The 25,061-nt window shown below is 42.8% G+C and overlaps 2 protein-coding genes across 3 annotated transcripts; one reads left to right on the top strand and one right to left on the bottom strand.

Annotated features, from left to right (window-relative positions):
- The first annotated feature begins 1,642 nt into the window (after positions 1 to 1,642).
- Positions 1,643 to 2,988, top strand: LOC108026930 (U-scoloptoxin(19)-Sm1a). Of its 2 annotated transcripts, none has more exons than XM_017098144.3 (3): positions 1,643 to 1,915; positions 1,987 to 2,136; positions 2,203 to 2,443. In XM_017098144.3, the coding sequence occupies exons 1-3, from the start codon at positions 1,804 to 1,806 to the stop codon at positions 2,226 to 2,228; spliced, it is 288 nt and encodes a 95-aa protein (XP_016953633.1). In that variant the 5' UTR covers positions 1,643 to 1,803; the 3' UTR covers positions 2,229 to 2,443. The 2 variants fall into 2 exon arrangements, with proteins under 2 accessions (XP_016953633.1, XP_016953632.1); XM_017098143.3 differs by having other exon boundaries at positions 1,644 to 1,915; positions 2,329 to 2,988.
- A 16,408-nt stretch (positions 2,989 to 19,396) lies between these two features.
- LOC108026496 (melanization protease 1-like) lies at positions 19,397 to 20,454 on the bottom strand. The gene is made up of 4 exons (XM_044091654.2): positions 20,229 to 20,454; positions 20,126 to 20,168; positions 19,901 to 20,070; positions 19,397 to 19,845 (listed from the first exon to the last, which is right to left on the bottom strand). Exons 1-4 carry the CDS (start codon positions 20,452 to 20,454, stop codon positions 19,424 to 19,426), a joined length of 861 nt encoding a protein of 286 aa, XP_043947589.1. The 3' UTR covers positions 19,397 to 19,423.
- Between the last annotated feature and the right edge of the window lie 4,607 nt (positions 20,455 to 25,061).

Here is a 25,061-nt window from a genome sequence, read left to right as displayed (position 1 = left end):
TTCTAAGAACCCGGCTTTCAAATGAATACGGGGCTTATGGGGGACATTCCAGGTCCAGAGGGAAATTTCGGTGGGTGAAGCTCCAAATGGCCAATATTCCCAAGACAAAAACCGCCCTGGCAGCTTTGGCGGGGGAAAGCTTTTTGGGGAAAACTTGAATTCAGAACTGGTAAGCGCCGCGTTCATGGGAATTTTCTGTTGTGGGGCTCCCACTCGATGCGCACGGACTGGCAAGGCCTGAAAGTGAACCCTTTTATTACCATCAGTTGATCTGGAGGTGAAGTGCGTCCGGTGTTTACTCGAAAAACAAACATTATTATTATTATTAAAAAACGTTTGTTTGACCACAACTCTGGGGTGAGGAAGGGGGTGAGTTAAACAAACAAAAATAAAGCACTTTCCTTGGCCATCAAGGTTGGGCACTTGGTTCATTCATCGATCGGTTCCACTGAATTTCGGTTCCTCTCCCGCCGCAATTGTTTAGAACGGCCGAAGGCAACATCTGGCCCAAAACAGAATTGTGGTTTCTGGGGCACCGCTCAGCCAGCGCGCCGGGGCGTATGCGTAATATTTCGGTTTTTGTTTATTTTGCACACATATTTCACACAAATTGTGTTCGAAAATTATACAAACAGTGCCGATAAGAATGGGTGCTGGACGAGGAGGGAGGCTGGGGATCTGTGCGCCAAACCAGATCGGATTGCAGTAAAATCACGTTACGCCCCGCTCAATGCGGTTCTTGTTCCTGCTCCCCTCCGATGGCCGCTGATTGGCGCTGGTCGCCCGGGTTGAACGCTTGATTGTGGCTCCATTCATTGGGCGGTCTTCAGTGCACGGCGAGAAACTTCCCCCCGAGCTTTAATTATAGTCGTGTTGATCTGTGAATGAAAAGAAAAGCGCACAAGGAGTGGAAAATATTAGTATAAAGAGCCGACAATATTATAAAGGTCGAATAGGTTTCGTTTTAGTAATTTTTATTTTGTTTTAAATAATAATCATATAAGACGTGGAACATATTTTCTAGTAAAGCTTATAATCAGAACTGATAAGCATTTGGTTCTGGGAAAATATTTTAGGGCCAGATGTTCATTTTTGATTTAAATTCCTTAATAATTCAAATGTTCATATAAAATATTTATAAAAATATACACCTTAACTTTAAGAATATATTTTATTATTTTATTTGTATTCTTATTTTATTATTTATATTTAATATATTTTTCCATTACAAATTCATCTTTTCAGTATAGTAAATTATGAATACCACCAGAGTTTTTTCAGTGCATACAGAACCGATCACAGCTGTGAACCCTGTTCAATCACATAAATCATAGTTTAAGAGTGGTTGGCAATTTCTTCGCGTGTAGCGGAGAGCGCTGCTGATTGAGGCGGATGAGGCCGATCGGAGTTGGCCAATTTTCCAAACTCTCTCACGGTCTTCAATTGAACCGCACTTCCTCGGCACTTCCTCCCGGCGCCCCGTCTCCTTCCCAGCCCGGTCTCCCCCTGCTCCCGTCTCTTTCGCCTCCTCCGCCGCCATATAGTTGTGCAAAAAACGCTCGCCTCGCTCTTTCTCCCTCTGCTCGCTCTCTTTCTCTCTCTCAATCAGCAAGTATTTTTCGTTGAAAAGACTCTGTAGCGTAATTAGCTGGGATCAGTCCATCGCAAACCGTGCCACCGAGTGGAAGTGGATTACCGCAGAGTGAAGAGTGTACGAAGGCACAGAAGACCAAGTTCGATCCGAGCAGAATCGATTGTAGGCACATCACGCATACGCCCGGTAACAGAGCCGAAAACCCCACCATGTCGCCGAGGAAGAGCTTGCTGGGCTGCCTGCTGGTCAGCGCACTGCTGGTGCTGCACCAGGTGCAGGCCAACGTGGAGACCAACGAAGTGGACACCAGCGATACGTACAGTAAGTGTCCGCGAATCAGCCCGCCTTGTCGCACAGCCCCCTACTAAAGCCCCCCCCCCTCCGAACCGCAGTGCTGCAGGGCGTGGAAGTGTTCCCCAACGACCGCCAGTGCGTCCTGGTCGGAGGCCTGTGCGTCAAGACGGACGACTGCATCGAGCCCACCACGAACAAGGGGCTGTGTCCCTCGAGCGCCGGACGCGGCGTGGAGTGCTGCTACGAACGTGAGTAGACTGCTGGCTCCGGCCGTGTGTAGCACCCTGCTTAAAGCCCCCCACAACACCCATCAGTCCGATCCGCACCCCTGAATAACTAACCCAAGCCACCCGCTTCCCCCTACCCATCGCCACTAACCCAACCAACCCGATCCGTTCGCCGTCCTCAAAACGTCAAACGTCATCCCATTGCCGTTGCAGTGCCGGTCAGACCAGCGCCCTGCGCGGAACACTTGGGACTGTGCATGGACCGATGCCACCAGAGGCTCCTGCGACCCGGTACCGACTGCGAGAACGGCCAAGTCTGCTGCGTCCTGATCTAGTTATACTTACCACACCAAACTCACATACCCGTGCAGAGGAAGGGCATTTCCAGGTCGGTCGTCACTCGGATTTTCATGGCAAAAGCCACATCAGCTAATGATAGGGTACATTGAAGTCTTGCTTTTGCTCTCTGAGGGTTCTTAAATTCCCGAAGAATTTCGCAATATTTTTCTAATTTCATATCAATTTCTTTTTAATTTATATTTATTTATTTAATACTTAAAATGAGTAACGAAATTTATTCAGAAAGATTAATTTTTAGAGAGGCCTATCTTATTTGGGGGAACTCATAATACCAGATAATACTATATATAAAGGCTTGAAGAATTGTTTTTTTCGGTTTAAAGCGTTTGAAACCGATTTGATTGTGTTATTTCTCTGCACACACACACCGTACATAAACATGTATTTATTTAACTATATGTATACTAATTATACTGTACGAATACTTTTGTATGACATCTTAAGAACCCCCATCCCTCGACAAAGCGAAATATTTGACTGCTTCCAATAAATGCATTGTAAATATTTTCCAAACCGAAGCTCCGCTAACTCCAGCAGCCACGTATCTGGGGGTTATGTAAGTATGGGCCTGGGTCAGCTGACAGCCTCCTCTCAGAGCCCCTTATCATCCGGAACCCACTCCGTCACGTGCCCCAAGTACAGTTGTGAGACCACAACAAGAGGAAGAAAGCCCCAAACTGAAGAGGGAATTGGGAAAACAATGGCCGAACGATCAGCAACTGAAATGGGAATCCGAATCGGAAGATGATGAGCGGGAATGAATCACAAGTCTCGATCGATTGAAAACAACAGCTTATCGCCAGCTCCCCAGATTCAATGTCAAGTTCAGATCCCAAAAATCAATTCGTTCTTTGGACCGAGTCTAACACCGTTGGGTCGAGAACATTTTCCAAACAATGCTAAACGAAAATAAACGACCTTGCTGCCACGCATCGCAAAGATATATCTTCCACGTCCATGTGGCGCATGCCTTGGCGTTCTGTACTCGCCGATATTTTCATATTTGTTTGTATCTTTCGGTTATGCATGATTTCATTGCTGATGTTTGGACGCCTATTCCATTCAGTTATTTATAGCTATTTATAGTCGGGCGGTCGGTCGCTCGACGGGGTCACTTCAGTTAGTTCGATTTGGTTTGGCCAGCGCTCTTGGGTTGAATGAATTCGTATGCAGGGCGGCATTGAGGCGCCACATGTGCCCACCTACGTGTGTAAGTTCCAGAAACCATGAATGGAATAAGACTATAAAACACGCCTTTAGAGGGTTCTGATTAGCCTGCTTGATGGGTGGCAATAGTTAACTTCTCAAAACTCATGTTTTTTTAATATTACCCATTGAATTGTCAGATTTTATGAGTTCAAATATAGGTTTTAAGACATAATTATAACCAAGCAAAGATAGTAGAATGTCTTAATTACAAATCTTGATATTCCAGAAACTTCTATTATATTTTTTCTTTAAGGCGAGTTCTTAGTTCTTACAGTCAGATATGCAAGAGAGTGGCTCATTTTTAGAGCCCTTATAAGGGGGGAACATGTCTGTCACACATTCGCCCCACAGACCAGTGTAATCTAAGAACATATCCTGACCTTGCACTGAGTGCATTGCATCACTCTCGCTGCACTCGAATTCATTGTCACGGCACTTAACCCGCCAATGCCAGTGACAGTGAAAACATCGGCCTTGTGCGACACTACTCGCGATCCATGTCACCGTGCTGTACGGAGCTGCATCAAGAGGCCTGTGCATTCCGGCCGGAGTGTGCTGTGGGGCCCCAGTACACGTATGTCTACGGTTCAATTGAGTAAATCAGCGAACGCCAAATCGCCGTACTGCGTCTTAGGTTGCATAAGCTGTGCAGTAATTTCGAGAAATCGGAATCGCTGGCGATTGAACCCGAACCCGAACTCGAACCCAAAACAAAACAAAACCGTGCCGTAATATTTGTTGTTAAGTTTTTGAGGTACTTAGTTTTTTAGGTGAGTACGGGCGTTTCGTGCTGGGGACGGGGCTTATCACGTCGCTTCATCATCGCCGGGCGGCATGTCATATAATAAATTATTTATGTGGGTTTTTTCTTATATTTTTTCCGCTTTTTGCATTTGTTTACGTTTTCGATTTCGTTTTTGCGAGCTAATCCCGATTTTGCTTTTATTTGTGCCGCATTTGCAGCACACAGAAACTAATAAAACTTTGTGTGCGGATTTTCGGAGGTTTCGGGGAGTTTTGGGGTGGGCTGTCGGCTTGGGATAAGGCTCAGAAACGCTCATATTTCATGTCATAGTTCGCACTCATTTTTCACTTGACATAAAACTGCGTTGGCGTTTGCGTCTCATATCCTGGGGCCAGTGCAACGCAATTTGCATCTCCATGCTTCGTCCTTTGCCTTTTTATATTTTGCACTCTTTTTTAATTTTTATTTTCGCATGTGGCTGGTAGTGTGGAGAGTATAAAAGAAAATGATTTTGTGGCATAAATTAACGCCAAGAGGCACACGGAACACTATTAAAAAATACGGATCCGCCAGAGCACACACGCCGGGTTGGCTGGTGGGTTGATGAGTTGGTTGGCTGGGCTGCATGGGCCCTGGATCCAGGGTCCTGGGTCCTGGCCAAAAGGATGTGGCAAGTCAATGGCTTATGGGGAAGCCAGGATATTCACTTCACGGCCGCGTGCACTTCGTGTTGTCATGGGGTCGGAGAGGCTCCTCATGCAATTAATCCTTTTTTCCCCTCGCAGCTCGAAGCTCATCCTTTGCCGGCAAAATGACTTTTTAAGTTAATTTCTTATGCACCGAGAGACCTCATCGGGCCCGCTCCCAAGGGACGTACAAGGCGGATCAATTTTAAACTTAAACTCCACTGGCCAAATAATCCTTTATTAAATATAACTAAAATAATAGCCGCCCATTATGGTGCTTTTGAGAGCAGCTGTCAGCCATGAATTTCAATTGTTTGTTTGGCTTTTTTAGCAGGTGCTTAAACTCGTTTTTTGCCAGGATCAACAGGTTAAGCTTTGCGTTGTTGGCTGCCAAATATTTGGGTTAGGTAAACCCGATTTAATGGTCCGCACAAAGTCAACACGACATCACATTTTCCTTACCCACACAAAAAACAGTGCTTTCAAAAAGTAAAGGGCTGATTAATTTCCATTATAGAATGTTTTAAGTTTCATAATTACGTTTAATTTTTGGTTATACTATTGTTATTCAAAAGCTCAAGAAACAAAATATAGAAAAATGGGGATATTCAAGAAATACAATAATCATTTTAAATAAATTAATAAAAAAAATGGTTTATATTTTAAGACGATTTAGATTATCTTCATATTTTAACTACGCCAAAGAAATCGTCAAATGTCTCATCACTTTTCGTACGCACATTACCGAGAAATTCCTTTGTGGCCTCTCGACCACCTTACGAATTTGAAATTTTGATGCAAATTGATGTGCAAATGGCATGAAATGAAATTACTCAAAATCCTTTGACAAATATGAGTGGGTCGGAGGGTGACCTCTCCGCACTCCCATCCACCTGAACAACACCCCCTCTGGATAATACCATTAAAAGCGAGTAAATGAAAGTGAAAATGGAAATGTTTCCATAGGCCAGGGAGGCAGGAAGATTTGTGCAGAGATGTCGTTCCGCCTTTTGAAGAGGGCCGGATATGCAAACCATATTCATGCGTACGTAGGTGGATGAGGTGGGGGTGAGATGTACCACCCCCACAAATTCCCTTACAATTAGCAACAAATTTTGGATGTGTTGTAGCCACACCAAAGTGCTGACCCCCGGGCGGAGTCTTCGTTTTTTGTAACGGGATTAACCGCAATTTCTTTAATTAAAATTTCCATCACTCCCCGTCGCTGGGTCGGAGGTCCTAAGCCGGGTAAGGCAAAAGAAAAAGGATTGTAAATTACGCTGTCAGCCAGTCACTCAGTCTGTCAACAACAATTAAAACGGGAAGCAACAGCAACAAATTAAAAATTCATCTTCCGCATGATTCCCGGGAATTCAGCCATGTCTTACATCTCTGCAGCCCCACCTCCGGGATGGCACTCGCATCCCATCCTGGGGGTACTCGAAGCGGTCCTTTTTTTAATTTGATTGGCACGGCGTTTCCGGTTTTTCTTTACTTACCACCTTGCTCCTTGATTAGCTCACTGGGAAAAATGGAAAGGGTTTGGCTTGGGGTGGGTTAATGATTTTTTCTATTCTCGGATATTTGTTCTACTACAACGAGGGCTTCTTTTTTCGGCTGATTTGAATACCCCTTTGCCCGGTTTTAATTGAAACCTAATTTTCTGGACTTTCTTCGTTATTTGGGAAATAAAAAGAAAATTGCCCCAGGTACGCCAAGTTTCTCAGTGCGCCCCCGAAATAATCCCCTTCCTGGCTTTACGGCATATCATATCATAGCCGACTTCTTTTCAAACATTTCGAGCTTCAGCACGCCCAACTTTTTGACTTTTGTTGTGTGCAAATAATTTGCAGCTCGTTGGCTGGCGTCATTAACAATGTAGGGGAAATGGCAGAAAGTTTTATTTAATTAATGAAACTTCAACGCAACGTCAGCAGCCAGAGCTCTGGCTCTCGAGGAGCTGCGAGTCCCTGAATCCCCGAACCCTGGATCAACTGGAACGCCTTGATGTCGTATTGTTGACAGTGACGATATTGGGATACGCGGCATAATGAGGGGTACAACGTGGCGTATGATTGCTTTTGTGTAAACAACCGACGCATAGCCACACACACTTTCCTACAGATGTATATCTATGTCGCTTCTTAGCTTTTCATTTTCATTTTGCCGTCTTTTTTTGCCGCTTCTTTATCCGTCAAAAGTTTTTTAATTAGCAACAAAAAGTAAAGGGTTGGATATCGCGTCGAAAAGTTTCGGCAAGCTAACAATTAAGTTTCGGCAATGCCGCTGACACGCCCCCTCCCAACCGAAAAAGGGGCGGGGCGCGAGTGCAGATAATAAGTATTAAGCAACACTTACTCGCAATTAAGTTTTGCTCCTGCCAACGCCGCGTCCTTCTTTGTTGACTTTTTTCCGGGCTGTAATTACGCGTAATCGCAAAATTAATTCCTGCACATGACTGCACCGCTCGGCGGACAGGCGTGGCATCCTTTTCCCGTTTCCGGCAAAGGAATAATGCCGGGATACCGGGATTGAGCTTTTCGCTCTGCAAAATAACCCGCAGCCAAGTCAAGGATATCGCCGCCTCCACCTGGGAATGCATTAAGAAGCGGGCGCCAGATAAAACTCCGTAATATTCATGAGATTTGTTTTATGATGTGCTAACAATGCGTAAATGTACAACTACAATAGCCACAACAAGGAGCTCCACGTTAAGTGGAACACCTTTCTCAGGTCCTTTTCTTGCGTTTCATCCACGACGACTGCAGCGGCCACTAAAGTCCTGCAAATATCCTTTCTTGGGGTAACACTCCTTGCGAATGTCGGTTTTTTGGGTACCAACAATTTTTTAATCAAAACGCATGTGGGCGTCAAAGAGCTGAAACGAGTATGATCAAGTAAACTCACAAATCTTAAAGTTTGAAAATGTTAAAATGATTTTTAATACATATGTATATTAAATATTTATTCATTACTCATTCCGTAGCCAACGTGATTACCTAGAAAAACCCAATCTGCAGGGTCACACTGATAAACGCGTTAAGTCTTAAAGTCGAAAGATCGCAAAGGGTCACATAATTGTATTGGAACGATCACAATCGATCATTTATGAGATGCTTTTACTCAACCAAAGCGATTAAATCAGAAGGGATATTGGTAAAGAATCGGGTGTATTAGAAAATAATCTACCCGTTGTAACTCATATTTATTAAAATATTTATTTATTTTTGTTTCTGACAATAAACGCTTAATTTAATAGTGTTATGTCAAAGGTATTCCAAATTCGTTTTGAGAAATCCAACGTTTTTCTTTCGCATTTTTCCTCTCACCTATTCTTGTGGTTGGACTTCTCCAACCACTTCATCCAACTTTTTCCTTGGCCTGGCAATTTTTCACTTTCGCAAGATGGCAGCGCATTTTAATGAGCCACCGGACAAGCGGTCAGCTCTTCCCGAGCCGGGGAAAATCCTCTGAAGGAGCAGGCGCAAGAGTCAGTTACCCGGCTGGCTGGGAAATTTGTGTTGCATTTGCATTTTCATTGGCGCGATATGTTAACGACTTGCTTACTTTGTCCCTACTTTTTCTGCCGTCTTGATACTGTTCGAAAGTGGAAAGCGCTGCAAGTGTTGGCCCATCCTGCTGGATTAGTTAGGGATTGTTGGGCGTTTGCGATAACACACAAAAGTTGATCCCCCATAATTACCAGAGTCATTTATCATTGTTACATTTTATTTTATTTGATTTGCATCCAATCTAGTTTACGGAACTCACATTTGGCCGTTGCGACTTCATCCCCTTTGACTTGGCTCGAAATCTAATTTGTGTATTTTGTTTAACGCTTCAATAAATAATTGTAGAAAAAAGGCATTTACATAACCGGGGATAATTTTGTGAAATAACAATAACGAAAGTGGAAACAAAAACATCAAACATGAATGCAAAACTCTGCTGGCATTTATTTACATTGTACTTTTGTTGGACTTGCATTTGTGTTTGTGTTTGATTAAATAAAGTTTTCGATTTTGCCCGAATTATACGGGACAGAGCCAATGTTAAATGAAGAGAAAAATTGCATTTAAAAGCCAAAAATTGGCAAAAGTCATTTCAACATTTTAACATTTTGCCAATGAAACCAACTCAATTTGACGTAATGTCTGTTGCTCTGTACCTGCGTTTGTGAGTGTGGGGGCGAAAAACATTAAAATAATTGTTTTAAAATCCTTTTGTCAGAAAGCAAAGTAAATTATAAACACACATGCGGAGCGGAGACAGACAGATACGGATACGGACGAATAGAGACAGCCTGGGAGACAGGATAACATTTGCACATCACAAGTCATTGGATCAGGACTCCACTGAGCCATTAAAAAGGATATCGTACATGTGGCTGCATGTGTGCCAGGACAACTGCAAAAACATAGCCAGGAATTAAATTCAAGGAAAATTGTACGACCATTTTTATATTTCCGAAAGACAAGTCTATTAGAGCAGAAAAATATGCACCAATATTTGAACTAAATGGCGGCCATGGCACACAAGAAAAAATATTTTTAGCATTTCGGTTAAGTAAAAAAACGACTTAAATTAAAAGTAAAAATTATTACTATGCTATATTATAGTGAAACCTATGAGTTGGCTAGGGATTTATTAAATATGTATAGCAGCAAAAAACCTTACGTTTTATATTTTATTTAGTATTTTTGAACTATTTAGAAATGAGACAATGGGTTGAGAGTGGTTTCCGTAGAATTTTATATATATATCTGTGGGTTTTAACCGATGTGGTTCATAATGTTTACATATTAAGTTTTGGTTTTAAAAGATTGATACGATTCCGGGCTTAGAGCTTAAAAAGATCACAAAATGTCTACTAATGTATTTTCAATTCAAGAAAACAAAACTTCTTCTTCAAAGAATACCAATGCAATATTAACGAGGAAAGTTCCTAAAGTATCCAAACTCAATCTGTAAGTCAGCTCCCATTAGATCTTAACTGCATCCTACGGAAGCCTGATTAAACTACCGCTCTGCGAGGCATCCGATTGAAATTGATTTTGGTTTTGTGAGTGTCGAATGGATACGGCTACCCATATTTCGGTTATTTTCATAGCTGCCAAATTGCAGTTTTGCTTGCTGCATTTGCATGAACGAGGCAACATGCAACATGCATTTTCCATAAACCGAACCAGCAAAACGTTTCAATTGCCATTTTATTCATTGAAAGCCCATTTTTTCTTTGTCAGAATGAAATTCTTTTATTTTCTGGGAATATTTACACTTGCAGAACGAGGTGGAGTAGTCAAAGGAGGAGGCTCCTTCGTAAGATGAAGTTGGCACCGGAACCGGCAGCCAGAGCTCATTTCATCGGACCGGCACTGGGACTCACCTTTGCCGGCTGCTCAATACAATTGTACAATATTTATTTAATGTAAATGAGAAACGGAGCCCAAGCCACATGAGTCCGGGCTGTGGAGGCGGAGCAGCAGATCCTTTGGTGCGGCAGGACCTCATCTAGCAGTCCCCAATGTCGATTGGTTCTCCATCCCGTCCTGTGTGTGAGGCAAAGGCAATGGCAATGCATTGGAGCAAATTAAAATTGGAAATTAAATGTTTACGAAGCACAAAAATTTCGACGAAAAGTAATTGCTTTTCCAACTTTGCAGAATTTCAGTGGGAAATGCCAGTAAATTGCAAAGTGAGATGGAACTTAGACCCAGAAATGACAAAGAGTGAATGTGTGGGAAAAGCTATCTTAATAAACTAAATTTGGTTGCTTGTTTGAGTTAGTCCTTGGTCCATCGATTGCTGTAACTGGGACTTCTCGTGGCCAGATCAGAACCCTGGCAGCTGTCAATCTCGGCAGGAGTCGAATGCAACAAGTCATTAGCCGGCCATCAGCAACCAAGGATGGCAATCGCATCTGGGATATGGCTTGTAGATGATATGGGGTTCTTTGTCCGTGGCCTGTAAGTTCGTTGGTTTGGTTTTGCATTTCTGCCGCAGGATTCATTGTAATGTGCAGGTGCGCAGCGGTTTAGAGGTTCCTCTTCCCGTTCCGGTGCTGTTTTCTTTTGCTTCTTTTAATTTCCGCTCCGTTGTGCTGGCCAGGCCTTCTTTGCCCCTCGATGTTGGCCCAGGCGGAGCTGCCCCAACCAGTCCGGGCCAGACATGCAGTTCACGTTCGCATTTCCTTTCCAGAAATAACAAGGATAGGGGAGGGCAGCCGGTGAGTGTGTGTGAGCAAGTCAAGGAGGAGGACGAAGCGCCGTTGGCCAATTCCAACCACCGTCTCACCGGGGGAATGCCACGGCCATGATGAAACCAAACAAGCTCCGCGGTCCAGCAGCCAAATTGAAAGACAAGCCGCTCGAGCCCGCCGGAACTCAGGTCACTTCCGGTTTTCGCTGCGGCCAGAATGACAATAATTTAGCCCATCCCGTCTCCAGAAAATCAGCTAAATCCTATACTTCGAACCCCCCAAGAGGACATATTCCCCTCCTTTCTTACCATAAAAAACTACTCCTCCTGCTGGCTCCTTTGATTGCCATTAAAATGTACAATGAAATTCGCTTGTTTACTTGTTTTCTTTTCACAGGCAGCCAAAACTAATTAATATTAAAATAGCAGGCTCGTAAAGTGATTTTGTTTTCATTGAACGCCCAGCGAAGCGACAAACACACATATTCATATTCATTGGCGAGCCTAAAATTATGCAGCGGATTTTTCATGTTTAATAAAACAAACCAGGCCCGCGGCCAACTATTAATTAACATGTTAATTACAATTTTTCATTGGCATAAATGCGAAAATGCAATTTGTAAAATGTCGCCAATTTTAATTTTATGCGCAGCACATATAGCCGGGCACTGGCAAGGCGGTGAACAGTGGGCGGTCCCTGGGCACCTCCTAATCGAAAAACCCGCTCAGGTGTATTATGCATGGGTGGGTGCAAAATATTGTGCAATGGCTGGAAAAAACCATTAATATTCTTATTTGCTTAGCCGATGATGGCGAAATTGTTGGGCACTGCGGAACGGCAGCCCCTGTGCCACCCCTCTAAATCAACACCTGATATATTTTGCTCCACATTTTGATTGGCAATCTAAAATGCACTGGCATTGAGTTATATGTCTATATATATTCCGGGCGGGGGCACTAGCCCACCTTTGTGTGTGCGGCAAGCTTGTTAAGTTTTATTTAAATTCGAACTGCATTTTGTGGACCGCGAATCGGGGGCGGAGCCAGGCGTCGCTGGGCGTGGCGGCGGGACAGGCGAGTGTCCCCGCTGCCGCCTCGAGCGCCGTTGTCCCGCTGTGATTGTCAAAGGATGCGGCCAGGAAAATAATTAAAAATTCCATTTAAATGCAGATTAGCTCCGCAAAATGTGAGACTACAAAATTATATAGAATATCCCGTTCGGCAGGGGTCTGGCCATGCCCCCTAGCCAACCGACCAATATTTATACATACGTGCTTAAGCGCCGGCTTTAATGGCGTGGCTTTGCAGAAATAGGATGGCGCCTAAAAATATGCAAATCGCGGACAAACGGTTTTATAAATGCAATCGGCGAGCGTGAAGCGAAAAAGGCTTTCCATATGCATGCTCAGGCTCAGGAATCCGGTTTCGCTGGGCTCTCCAGGTGTGGCAATTATTCATGAGCCCTGTAATAAAATCAAAATGAATTTCTATAACAACTGCATTAAATATTGAAGCCGTTTGCCGAAGCGAAACGTTTTTCGCAGGGCGAAAAAATAGTTTTGCACTTTCTAAGTTTTATTTGCATTCGGCATTTTTGATTAGATTAATGCACACGGGTGTTTCGGCTTAAAGAGGTTTTTCACGACGCTCAGCAGCAAATATTTCTTTGTTTTTTAGGCATTTGGCATTCCCGTAGTTGTAGTTGTAGTCATCGTAGTCATCGCATGAATATGCAGCATGAAACACAAAACTGCAATCAAGTTTTTTCGCCAGGGCCTCATCTTTATTGGCAATTGCATTGTGTTTCGGTTACATTACTCATACGCCCTGCTGGCGCCCCGCCTCCGCGCTTTTTATTGAGCCCCGCCGATATGGCTTTTGTCAATCAGTGCAACGACATTTAAATATACAATATACATGTATATATTCAGATATGCTGGCCCTGTTCGCCTGCCAGTTTGCCAGCTTGCCGCATTTCATGCATTTTTATACGTGACAAAAGCGAGCAGTAAATATATATAAAAAAGGATGAAATTGTACCATTGGGACGTCGATGTAATGGCCACGGTTACGGTTCCGTCACGGATCAGACAGCGGCACAAGTCATCAGTTTTTATGCCCCTGCAGCTGCTGCAGTGTCACAACCCCACATCAGCATCCCCGGAACCCCCGAATCCCAGATGCAGTTGCATCGCAGACGCAAACTGGGCCCGAAAGCCTGACGCATGCATCAATATCCATGGGCTGGCTGCCTGCCTGATTGCGGCTGCAATTGTCAAAATGTAAATGCAGCCCAAAGTTAATAATCATGCCGAAGGGTGGCCATCTCAAATGCAGCACGTTTTCAGACATTTAATATTCGTGCCTTTTCCAGTTGCTACTTTTCCGGCTCCTCAAGGGTAAAAGAGCAATGTACTCAACATTTAAAATAACTAGGGTAACCTATAGTAATAAGGCTTCTATTATGGATAGAAACTTATGTTATGGATGTGCTTAAAACTCATAATGCTGTGACTAAAACTCAATAAAATAAAATGGTAAGGACTCCATTTGAAACGTTTCATATTTTTATACCCTTGCAGGGGGTATAATGATTTCGGTCAGGAATTTGGAACGCAGTGAAGGAAACGTTTCCGACCCCATAAAGTATATATCTTCTTGATCAGCGCCACTAGACAAGTCGATCTAGCCATGTCCGTCTGTCCGTCCGTCTGTCCGTCTGTCTGTCCGTTTCTACGCAAACTAGTCTCTCAGTTTTTAATCTATCTGGCTGAAATTTTCCCAAAAGTCTTCTTTCTATTACAGGTACTATATAAGTCGGAACCAGCCGGATATAAATTAAAAAACAATTATATTTTCGGTGTTTTTTAATATATAACCTTCTAAGCTTGGAAATAACATTTATGAATTCGTTCTAAATTTCGAATTAATATAGCTGTCATAGGAACAATCGGAAAATTGGTGGGAAAATATGAAAAATTATTTACTAAAGTTGATTATTTCTTATAACTGCAAGGGTATACAAACTTCGGCTTGCCGAAGTTAACTTCCTTTCTTGTTAATACTGCAATCTCTAAAAAATATGCATTACTTTCCAAAAATTGTCATTAAAAATAAGCGTCAAACGTCTTAGTATAGATAATAATAATTGTAAAAATAACCCAAAGTGTAACACTACTCATAAAGGGTTTCCAACAGGAAATTGATTAATAAGCCTTTTTTTAAATTATTATTTGTTTGCGGCTGTGTTCTAATATTACACAAAACAATGTTGTTTGATATTGCATTTTTTTATTAAAGTAATTTACGTCAATTGAAACAAAAAAAAAAGTGAATTATTTAGCACACATTTTGGAAACTAGACATCATCAGAGACAGATTTAATGCCCTTATAAATAAATATTTAATTCATTAAAAAACAAAAGAGGGCTTTTGCTTATTGCTTAAAAATCAATATTATCTCCCATGTTTTTGATATTTTTTATGAAATATGTTATTTTTAAGATTTAAATACAACAAGGGGTTTTTAAAATTGTCGCAATCTCTTCTATTCATCACTCGATTGAAAGCATTGTTTTACGAGTCCAGGCAATTTGAATTTATTTTATGTGGGTCCCCTATTGTCTTCGTGTCCAGTTATTACCGCCAAAAGCCTGCTGATGGAATCAAAATATGGGCGAAGTATTTTTATAACCAGCGCCCCACACACACCTACACGTACACTGCTAAAATCCAGGGGGGACGAGGACTTTACAGCTCGTTTTTGAGGTACGCAACGATGTCCTGCGGCGGCCTTTTGGGCCCTCCAATGAACATGAACATTTGAAACGAATTCGGTCGCATTCCTTTTTTATGCTTTATTTTTTCGCCTTTTTGTGGTATAAATTTCATTTTTGGTACGTTTAGAACGGCCAGCGGCATATTTTATGTACAACTTCAACACTCGCAGGACCTGGGTGTGTTATCGCACTGCATTTATGTATGCCTGTGGACGGATGCCTTCCACGTGGGTTACTTAATATACAAAGGCCTTTAATTTCGTCTAAAGCTAAATAAACTTTGTACCCTTTGGTATCTGCCGCACATCCACACACATGCACACATCCATATCTATGCCGCGTCTGTGTGTATTGCGTGTACGTATACACCTGCGGTCATGCCGCCACCAAAGGACCTTCCCCAAAAGGACCATTCCCCGAAAGGACCATTCTGCATGTGGGTTTGATGTTTGGGCTGCGTTCTTTGGCGCTCTCTGTTTTGACTGTGTCTGCTGTTGTTGTTGCACTGGCCTTGGGCGAATATTTGCATGTTTTATTGTATCTGCCGCTCGCCCAGCTTAGGCCGCCTCGCCCCTTTGCCCTTTGCCCCCGGGGCCAATCCAGCGCCCTCAGTACGCATGTACCTATGTTTTTAATTCTTTACATCGATATTTGGCCGCCGGCAGCGCAAAAACGCGAGCCGCTGCCAAAGGTTGATTGCCGCCCCGAAAGGGGGTGGAGGATTCTCAAACCCTCCCCCGCCCCTCTTTCTGGGTCAGGGAGAAGCGGACAGCAGCGCGTTGGAGGCAATTTTCCCCCAAAATATGCATGATATGTGTGCTACACCTTTTGTTATGCATTTGTTTTGATGTCGAATGTTGAATTCCAACTTTTGCCGCTGGCCATTCGGCACATTATTTGCAACTACTTAAAGAGGGCTCTCGAAGTGGGCGGGGCAAATTAAAGTCCAATAGTAACGAGGGCTAATTAAAAGAGTGCTGCATACTCCTGGGCGCGCGGAGGGAAGAAGGACTTTTCTTCAGCCGCTCACATATTTGCACGCTAGTTTCCCATTACCGGGACGTGGATGTCTTGCAGTCGCAGTGCGATTTTTAATTTGCGTTATACGAGGAGTTTCCTTTTGCCTGGCCCGCGGCTCACATGTGGCATCGGGGAGGAGGAGGCAAAGGACTCTGAGGCTGAGGAAAGGATAAAGAAGGAGCAGGTGCAGCCGGAGGGGGGTGGCGTCGGGGGCGGGGGCGAGCAGCGTAGCGTGATATCGCAGGAGCAGCAAATGTCACGCTTCACTCATTTCCGTCCCATGATGTCGACGGCGCAGTCACACTCATCATCGGCATCATCATCACCTTCGTCGTCGTCGCTGCCTGCTGATGAAGCTCAATGGTTAGTGGCAGGCAACCAGGAGTCTCCCCCGCATCGGCAAAGAAAACCACATGACAATATTGGTAGGTGGGCTGCACGGAGAGAAATAATTGGCAGCTTAAAATCATTTTAGTAGAATTAAGCTTTACTGAGAAAAATATCGTTTTGCCATTGCGAATAATTGAAAAAATAGTTACCCAGCTGTAAGCAAAAACTAAGCAATTGTTAAGAATTGGTTTGAGGATTTTATTGTATCTTTGGCTGCTATTCAATATTAAAACTTTTATAAAGTGGTAAGTTATATGATTCTTTGTGTGTACATTTATAAAGTTAGGATCGATCATATCCTTTAAATTAGTTCGATAAGTTTTATGCTTGGGCTAACGAAAGGAAACAAGAAACCACGGTTTGCGAGGACTTTGCTTTTAGTGCTTATCCAGAGTAAAACATATTATCTTGCAGTGCACATAAAATCCCATCGGATAAATTCGAATTCCTTGAAATTTTTTGCTCTGTGCAGAAAGGTGGGTGGGTGGATGTGCCGGAAAGCGATGGGGTGGGCAAGGGTAAAGGGGGCTAGTGGCAGTGGCACCCCGTCTCCGCCACTGTCCTCGTTCACGTTGCAGTCCCGGGTAGGCAACCTCTCAGCCGGAAGCACTTGAGAACTTGCAATGGCCAGCGGGCATTTGGTGCGGTTTCGTGCGTCGTTGCCCCCGTTCTCCGTTCTCCGTTCTCCCCAAGCCCCGATCCCCGAACCCTGGGCCTCCGTTTCCCCTTCCGCAGCATCCTTGACGCCGAGTTCGCGAACTGAAAATTCCCTTCGTTTTCATTATGTTGCGGCCATGTTGTCCTTGCCTCGGCCTCGTCCTGGTCTCTCGGCCTGCTCCTGGCCCGCTCCTCATTCGCATCCCCGTCCTCCCACTGCTGCTGCCGATTCCGCTGCGGCTGCTCCTCCGTCATGGTTCTTTTCAGAGACCACGCCATCATTATTATGAACACCGTTATGCCCGGCGGCCACATATTCCAATTTGTTGTTGTTGCCGCCGCTCTTATTTCTCCATCGCCAGCGGTACTCGCCTTTGTTGTTGCTCCTCTTGGTGTTCTTATATGACCGCCAAGTCTCTCTCTTTCCCTGCATACCCATCACTTTGGTCAGGGGTCAGGGGTATGCCGGAGTCGGGGATTATCTAGTTCCTCTGGCCTATCTATACTATCTATTTCTTAACAATATTTAAAAATCATTTTATTACTAAATGAGTGATACAAAATTCCTTTACTGTTTGTATCACAAATATAATATAATAAATAATAGAACATAAATACCTTAAATATTTTGAGTTTTTTGTTTAAATAACAATAAATATAAATAAGCGATAAATGAACTGGTTGTATCATAAATATTATTTAATAAGCAATATAATATAACAAAACTATATCTTATACATACCAGAATGCACTTGCGATTAGAAAATATTATTAAAGTAAAATAATTGCTCTTCATCATAGGAGCAAAGTTTTTTGAGTTTATGATACCCCTCACAAGAGAGTTACATACTCAAATGCAGTTAAATTTTCCAACCGGAGTATCTGCAAGTTGCATTCAATCCGATTCGGGTTACCCCACTTGTTCCCTTATTTTCGTTTATTTTTCAACATTTTGCCGCATTGCATTCGCGTTGACAAAAGTCCTGATGCCTTCGCTGCGTCGTGTGCCATTTGTGAGTAATAAGAAGCGGATGACTGTAGGTCTTGGCAGTTCACTTACCTGTTACCTCCTGCGACTGCGACTGGAGATTGGCCGCTGCACTGCGATTGCTAATAAATTCTAGATTTGGAAGGCAAACGCAAGCTGCATATATGCAAATAAATAGCGAGGCCAACTAACTGGCCGTGGACGCCTGCGAGCGCTGTAAAAACAACAGCAATAATAACAATAATCGTGCCACATTTAGATAGCGCACACAGAGAAAAACGCTTTTAGCCAATTGAAGAGTTTAAACATTGGGCCAAGTATGAAATTTGTTTGCCCATCTCCTGGCCAGCCCTGCACCCACCTCCTCTCGCACCCAAAATGTTAAGTTGCCCGTAGTCGGCTGCTTATCTCTGCTTGCAACATGCGCTGGGGGCCATTTTTACTTTTCGGGTTTTCGATACGAGAGCCGCTCCACCGCCCCGTACCGCCACGTCCCCGCCCCTTTGTCGTTATTGGGAGGACCAAGAGCTGCTGCCCAAATGCAGTTGGCCTTCTGGGCGTGTGGGAGCGTGTGGGAGCCAGGTTTGCGGGCGTGAGTCGCTAAAGCCCGCAAAGAAAATTAATAAACTCGAATAAAATAGGAATAAGAAGTCCCAGAATGAAAATTTCTAACGAGAAAGCATCCTGCCTTTTATCACTTTGTTCCCAGTTGCTCATTTTTAAGAATGTGTCGAAGGCCTAAAGTTGAGGAATCTTAAGGGCTATACACCTTAAAGTTGTATTTGAAATCTTTAGAGCCCTTTTTGAGAAATCAAAAAAAGGCTAAAAAATCTAAGTAAAAAAAATGTGGACCGTAAATTTTAAAATATTTAGACAGCTTCAGGAATTTACAAGTTATGGGTATACAAAATTGAGCTATTTATAAAAATATTAATACGTAAGATACCCTATTTTTATACCCTTGCAGGGGGTGTAACGATTTCAGTCAGAAGTTTGCAACTCAGTTTCAACCAAGACTAGACTCTGAGCTTTAAAGCTATCAGGATTACATATAGTATATAAGTCAGAACGACTTGGACCGGAATACTATATCCTATACCTGTTATAGATATGATCAAAAAAATAGTTCAAATTATTATTATAAAATTAAATTATATTTAAAGAGTAACCACACTTAATAATAAATATAAAACATGTTTTAAAATAAATTATTTTTACCTGCGTCCAGTTTACTAATCTTGGAGCAGGATTGGAAACGTCGTGGTTCGACCCAACATTATTCCCTACGATGAGTAGTCACATTCTTAATTGTATCGACAATCCAGTTAGTGTAGTAATAAACATTTGTATAAATAGCAACACTTTTGCAAGATGAAGATCCGTAGCTGACAATGCCGAACTGGAAAACCCGATGAACATTCTTACTTCCGGTCCAATAATTTGTCCTTGCGCTTAAGGGACCCCCAGAGTCCCCATTACATGTGTCGCTGTGACTAGTGCCAACACATAATTGCGAATCATCAAGTTGCACATCAAATCTCCTATTGCAATGGTCAGGGTCCTGAAGATGCAGAGTGGTTGCCTGCAGTACAGGGCTTTCGCTTTCATACGCAGTCCTGCCCCATCCAGAGGCATTAAATGTTCGAGGAAGTCCTTGTGACGGCATATCGACCGACAGACAAATCGGCCTGATATAGTCTGTAGGGCAGTGTCTTAGTTTTGGCGATCACTGCTGAGTGTACTGCTTAGTTACCTGAATACACCACCGGCGTGGCCAATTGAAGTAAAGCGATGTCATTTTTGGCATCTTGATCGCCAGTGTATTGCGGGTGTCTAAATTGCTGATCGATGTTGACGATAAGTCGGCTGGACAAGCAGTCCCCACTCATGCAAGTTCTGTTGTGTTCGCCCAGTCTGACCTGTCTGAAAATGTAAATAATGTTTAATTTCACTCGAAAACTTCAACGCATTTACGTACTTGGGCGACAAGGAAGCACAACTCGCTGAAGTCAAGACAAAAACTGCAAAGAAGGAAGACTAGAATTAATGAGAAATTGAATATTGCTAAGTTACCAACTTACGAGAGGTGATGAGCGAACCGCCACAGAAATTATCATCTTTCCCGATCACCAGAACCATCCATGGATTTGCGAGTCTTTCAGCATCACGGCCTCCCACAACCCGTCGAACTCTCGAGGGATGCCTCGTTCTCCCACAATTCTTAACAAGCACGGAATTAAGTCCGTTGATTTCGCTAAAAAGCAAAGAAGCTAATACTGCTAAGAGTTCTGCTGCGAGGACCCTCATGTTTGGTACTAGACTGAATCATCTTTTTGGAAATGTGGCCTTTATAAAGAGTGGCGAGAGATATGTCCGCTGACACATCGTTCTTTGCACGTCATATTTTGGGGATTTTTTTGCAATCTTCACTAGTTTTTGCCTCGTAAAGGGGTATTTTTCTTTGATACTTTACAATTTAGTGACAATTTAATTCGACTTGTCTTCAATGGTATTAAGTCTACAGCTTGCTGAAACTACTTACCGGGATTGTCATTTTATTATTTTTATATTGATGATTAATACTCTCAGCAGGTTCTAAGAAAATTATAATTTTTGTTGCGCTGTTCTTTCATTTTTGAATCAGATTGATATCAAGATCACCACTGTACTGAAAAAAAAATATATTTTCGTTTTCTATATATTGCGATTGGATATTGGCTAAATACGTGGGTAGATTCGTGTCACGCTGCCAATACTGTCGAGTGTTAAGTTGGCCGTAAATACTTTTGGCCTCGCCTGGTGTTTGGCATTTGGTGTCTGCTGTCTGCTGCCTGCTGCCTGCTGCCCAAGTGCCTGGATACTTGGATGCTTGGATGCTTGGATGTTTGGGTGCCCCGGTGTCTTACCGGTCCTCGCTTTTTGGCATCTGCTCTTTAGCCCTAAGCTGGGACTCCCATTCGCTCGGTGCTCGGTTGTTCGTTGCCTTATGAAATATTTGCTGCAACTTTATTTACAATTTTTTCGGTTATTTATTGTTGGCAATTTATGCTTTCGTTATGCATTTTTCGATTCTTGTATTTGGTCAGTTCTCGCATTCTGATTTATTGGTATTGGTGTGTGTTTTTGTGGGCGTATGTGGAGCCCTGTTTGCCTGTATTGTCCATATTGAAATGAGCCCACACACGCACAACGATATGGAACCAAACACGTTAAGAAAGAAATTGTTGCAAATGTTGCTAGATGTTCGAGTAAAATTGCACATTTCTCTTAATTGCCTGGGCTGTACTCTGCTCGAAAGGCTCTAAAATTAGTGGATGCATAAGGGAACGGAGAGCATCAGTGGCGCATCTTTGGAGGGCTTAAAAGGTGTCGGTAAGTGATAAACAGAAAATATGGCGGACTAATACTGATTTATTGCTCAAATTAATATGCTTGATAATGCGTTGCAATGATAAACTATTTATACAAAGTAAATAATTAAAATATAAGTCCACCGTAACAACTAACGAAAAATTAAAAGACTCTTTCAATCCGAAATAAAGGTTATAGCTATGAATAAGAGAGGGCCTTTCCACTTACGCGGTCAATGATATAATGTAAAAATATTATTAGCTTTCAAATTCATCAATATGTAAAATGAGTAATTGCGGCCTTGAACTTTTAGTTGTTATATGATAAGAATAGGATGGTCTAATGTACTATTAGAAAACGACATCTTACGTTACAGATTTGCTTTATGTTGTAATTATGCCCGCAGTTGTTCGCAACATATAAATTTAACAAATCTTAAAATTCTAGGAAATCAAAAAGTCCCAAAAAAATGTACATGCATTTAGAGTCGAATTCTCCAAATACTAAGCACCATCAAAAATTGGAAGACATGGTTTCTTCTAGGATTTAGGATCCCAGGGTCAGAATCTAGAAATCATTTATGTGCGAATTCAAGAAGAGTGCTTTAGAAAAATAACAGAGCGAGTTATTATAATTAAATCGGGGATTTCAAGTCACAAAATCAGTTTGATACTGCTAAAAAATATAATTATAAAGAAGGCCTACACTGCCCTTTTAAAAAATTCCTTTCTCCATTTCCAGCATATTTATGGAAACCATTACCTGTCGAGTATTTCCTAATAAATAATTATTTATTGTATACCTAATCCCTTTTATTTTTATGCTTCTGGAAGGACGCCGCTGATTGAATGGTTGCGATTTCTCTTAGTACTTCATCCGTATTTGTTTTTCATTTTCAATATTTATGCTGTCTGCTGAATTTTTGGGCAACTGTTTCTGGCATTGTTCTTTCGGCTTCTTGTTTCGGCCATGGACAATCTGCAATCAAAATCGAGGCACTTGAAAGATATATCCTCAAATTGAACATGACACATTTGTTCCGCTCCGTCTGCGCCTAATGAAGGTTTCCAATCTCAGTTTCTGGCGAGGATGAGTGCCAATGAGAAGCAAGTTAAATGGCAATCCTGCAGAGGGCCGAGAACCTTTTCATCATTTCCTGCAGGCCAGTGTGATTAAAGAACCCAAAGAACGGAATAACGAGGCCTTCGAGTTAAACTCTTAATATCTGCACTTGATTGAACTGAACTCGTGCAATTGTCAGCAAGCAGATGCAGATACAGATACTCGTATCTGGATTTGTAAGTACATTTCACTGCAATTTGTGCAGTGATTTTATGACTTTTATTCTCTCCGATGTCCACATAAATTCCGTACTCATATTCCTATTTTTTGTTGTTTTTGCTCGACAGTCGTCATATATCAATGTCCTTGCAATTGATAATGGAGTGCAGCCGGGTATAAAAATCAAAAGCTGGCCACGGGGCAAACATTTGATCTGACATTTGTTGTTTTCTTGTCTTTTGTCTTATTTATGTATATTTACTTAATGCCAAGTTATCGTATTTAAATCAAATATTTGACTAAAATATTATTTCTCATAATAAGAAAAATCGTTTTGCGCCTTCAGGTCAATCTCTCTGCGATTGTGTGCGTTTTGTCGATTTTAAATGCAAAAATAATCAAGTTATCGCTCGCCGAAGTTGCCGTCCATTGGCTGTCAATCTGCGTTTAAAATGCCTCTATACGGATTTTTGCATTCGCCCCTCACCGGCCACTTCCCACCGCCCCGTTGGCAACTGCAATCAAACTTGCAAATACAATAATATGAAAAGCACAATGAAATAAATTGAAATACCTCAAGCTATGTAAATGGGCCAGCTCCGGCGACTGGGCAGCGGTGTCCAGGACACGCACTCGTTGACCCCCAGAGCCAGTGCCAAACGCACACCAACCCACCCAACACACTCCCAAATCAGCCGGGTCAAAAAGGGAAAAGGTTGCCGACCTCCACTTTTGGCTTTTGTTGCGCTCTTGGCCAGGGAGCTCGAGCCCTTAACCAATCAATCGGTTACCCAAATGAGGAAAATAGTTTACTTACTCGGAGGTAAGTTGTGAACAAATAAAATGTTTTTTACTTCTAAAATATTTTTTACTACCTTTAAAATATTATTGCTATTAAAAAGAAGAGGAAAAAAAGAATAATTAAAAATCCGAATTTCAGAAATATTACAACATTGCACAAAACTATCGAAACCGTTAGTGAACAAAACAGAATCGGATCTAATATAATCTATTTGAAATTTAGTTGGACATTTCAAGAAAATCTATTCTGAAATTAAAGAATTTTAAAAGTAACATGATGCTCTCCTTTTGGAACTGCTGCCTTTGGAAGGTACAGGGTATTGCCTGTTCGTTATGACATCTTTGGACATCCATGTTCCTTTTTTTGGTATTGCTGATGGGGGTCTGAATGCTTTTGCTGTTGGTGGTGGGACGGCCTCGTAATCAGCATTTGTGGCGCTCGAGGTCATCCGCAAAGGCTGCAGGCTGTCGGAGTCGCCGTTGCCGTTGCCGTCTTCGTTGTTGTTGCTGGTGTTGCCGTTGCCGTTGTCGTTGTCGTGTTGCATGTGGCACAGCAGCAGCAACAACAACAACAACGAGAGTTCCGTATGACGCCGCTTCATCTTCCTGTTTGTGGCCGTGGGCAAAGTTCTGGGTTGGCTGGAATATTATAATTACAAGCGAAACAGGCCCCAGAGCCATGCTCTCCTCTGTTTCGGCCCAGACATCAGCATCAGAACAGCTTTGGCTTTGGCTCGGGCTCGGGCTCGGGCTTGGAACGAAGCTGTAGCTGTGCCAGTACACTGGGCGAAAGAATGGAGTAAATGGTTTTCACCTTAAAAAGATATCTGTGATTGAAACTTTTATGAGATTTGTTTGCTGATATATTGATCGGACTGTCCAACCTGAGGAGGGTACATTTAAAGGACTGTTCAACTACATTTGGTTCTTAAATATTTTTATTTCAGTGCTTCCTTTTACCTGGAGGTTTAGCAGCCATGGCGACGAGGTGGATATTGGCGGACAGCGAGTGGGAGTGAAAGGGGGTCGGAGATCCTGATACCCAAATGAAGTCGAGCCAGCGCCAAAGGTGTCCGCGCTGACGTTGTGACAGTTTGAGTTACCGTCTGTCTGAAGGAACATGTGGCTCCGAAGGGGCTGAGTGCTGGGGAGTGTGTTGCAGCTAGTGTAAGCCGGTTGCATGTGGCTATGTCGTACAGCTGTTGCCACTGCCACTGCCACTGCCTCAGCTCGTTGCCTGACTGACTGACTGATACATCCGAAAGGCCGCAGATGAAGAGGTCTAAGCCGGGCTTGAACAACTTCATTTCGTCTGGAGTTCGTGTGAAAATCATTGAGATACATTTCCCCCAGCGATGGACACACGATGCTCGAAAACGAAAAGTATCCCCCCGCGGCTGTTCGCCCCCGCCCCTCCTGTCCGGGCCCTTCTACCGCTCCTCTAAGCGGCGGACATTGGCGATTATCTTGTCCACGACTGT

This window comes from Drosophila biarmipes, chromosome 2R (genome assembly GCF_025231255.1).
Source record: "Drosophila biarmipes strain raj3 chromosome 2R, RU_DBia_V1.1, whole genome shotgun sequence".
In the NCBI taxonomy this organism is placed as follows: domain Eukaryota; kingdom Metazoa; phylum Arthropoda; class Insecta; order Diptera; family Drosophilidae; genus Drosophila; species Drosophila biarmipes.
This window is presented reverse-complemented; position numbering and strand designations above follow the sequence as displayed.

Bases quoted from the DNA above. Each gene is read 5' to 3' on its own strand.
- LOC108026496 (XM_044091654.2), bottom strand. From the start codon at position 20,454: ATGAGGGTCCTCGCAGCAGAACTCTTAGCAGTATTAGCTTCTTTGCTT. The intron at 20,169-20,228 runs GTAAGTTGGTAA...CCTTCTTTGCAG, and splicing joins CGGTTCGCTCATCACCTCTC to TTTTTGTCTTGACTTCAGCG. The intron at 20,071-20,125 runs GTACGTAAATGC...TTACATTTTCAG, and splicing joins TGTGCTTCCTTGTCGCCCAA to ACAGGTCAGACTGGGCGAAC.
- LOC108026930 (XM_017098143.3), top strand. From the start codon at position 1,804: ATGTCGCCGAGGAAGAGCTTGCTGGGCTGCCTGCTGGTCAGCGCACTG. The intron at 1,916-1,986 runs GTAAGTGTCCGC...TCCGAACCGCAG, and splicing joins GGACACCAGCGATACGTACA to TGCTGCAGGGCGTGGAAGTG. The intron at 2,137-2,328 runs GTGAGTAGACTG...TTGCCGTTGCAG, and splicing joins CGTGGAGTGCTGCTACGAAC to TGCCGGTCAGACCAGCGCCC.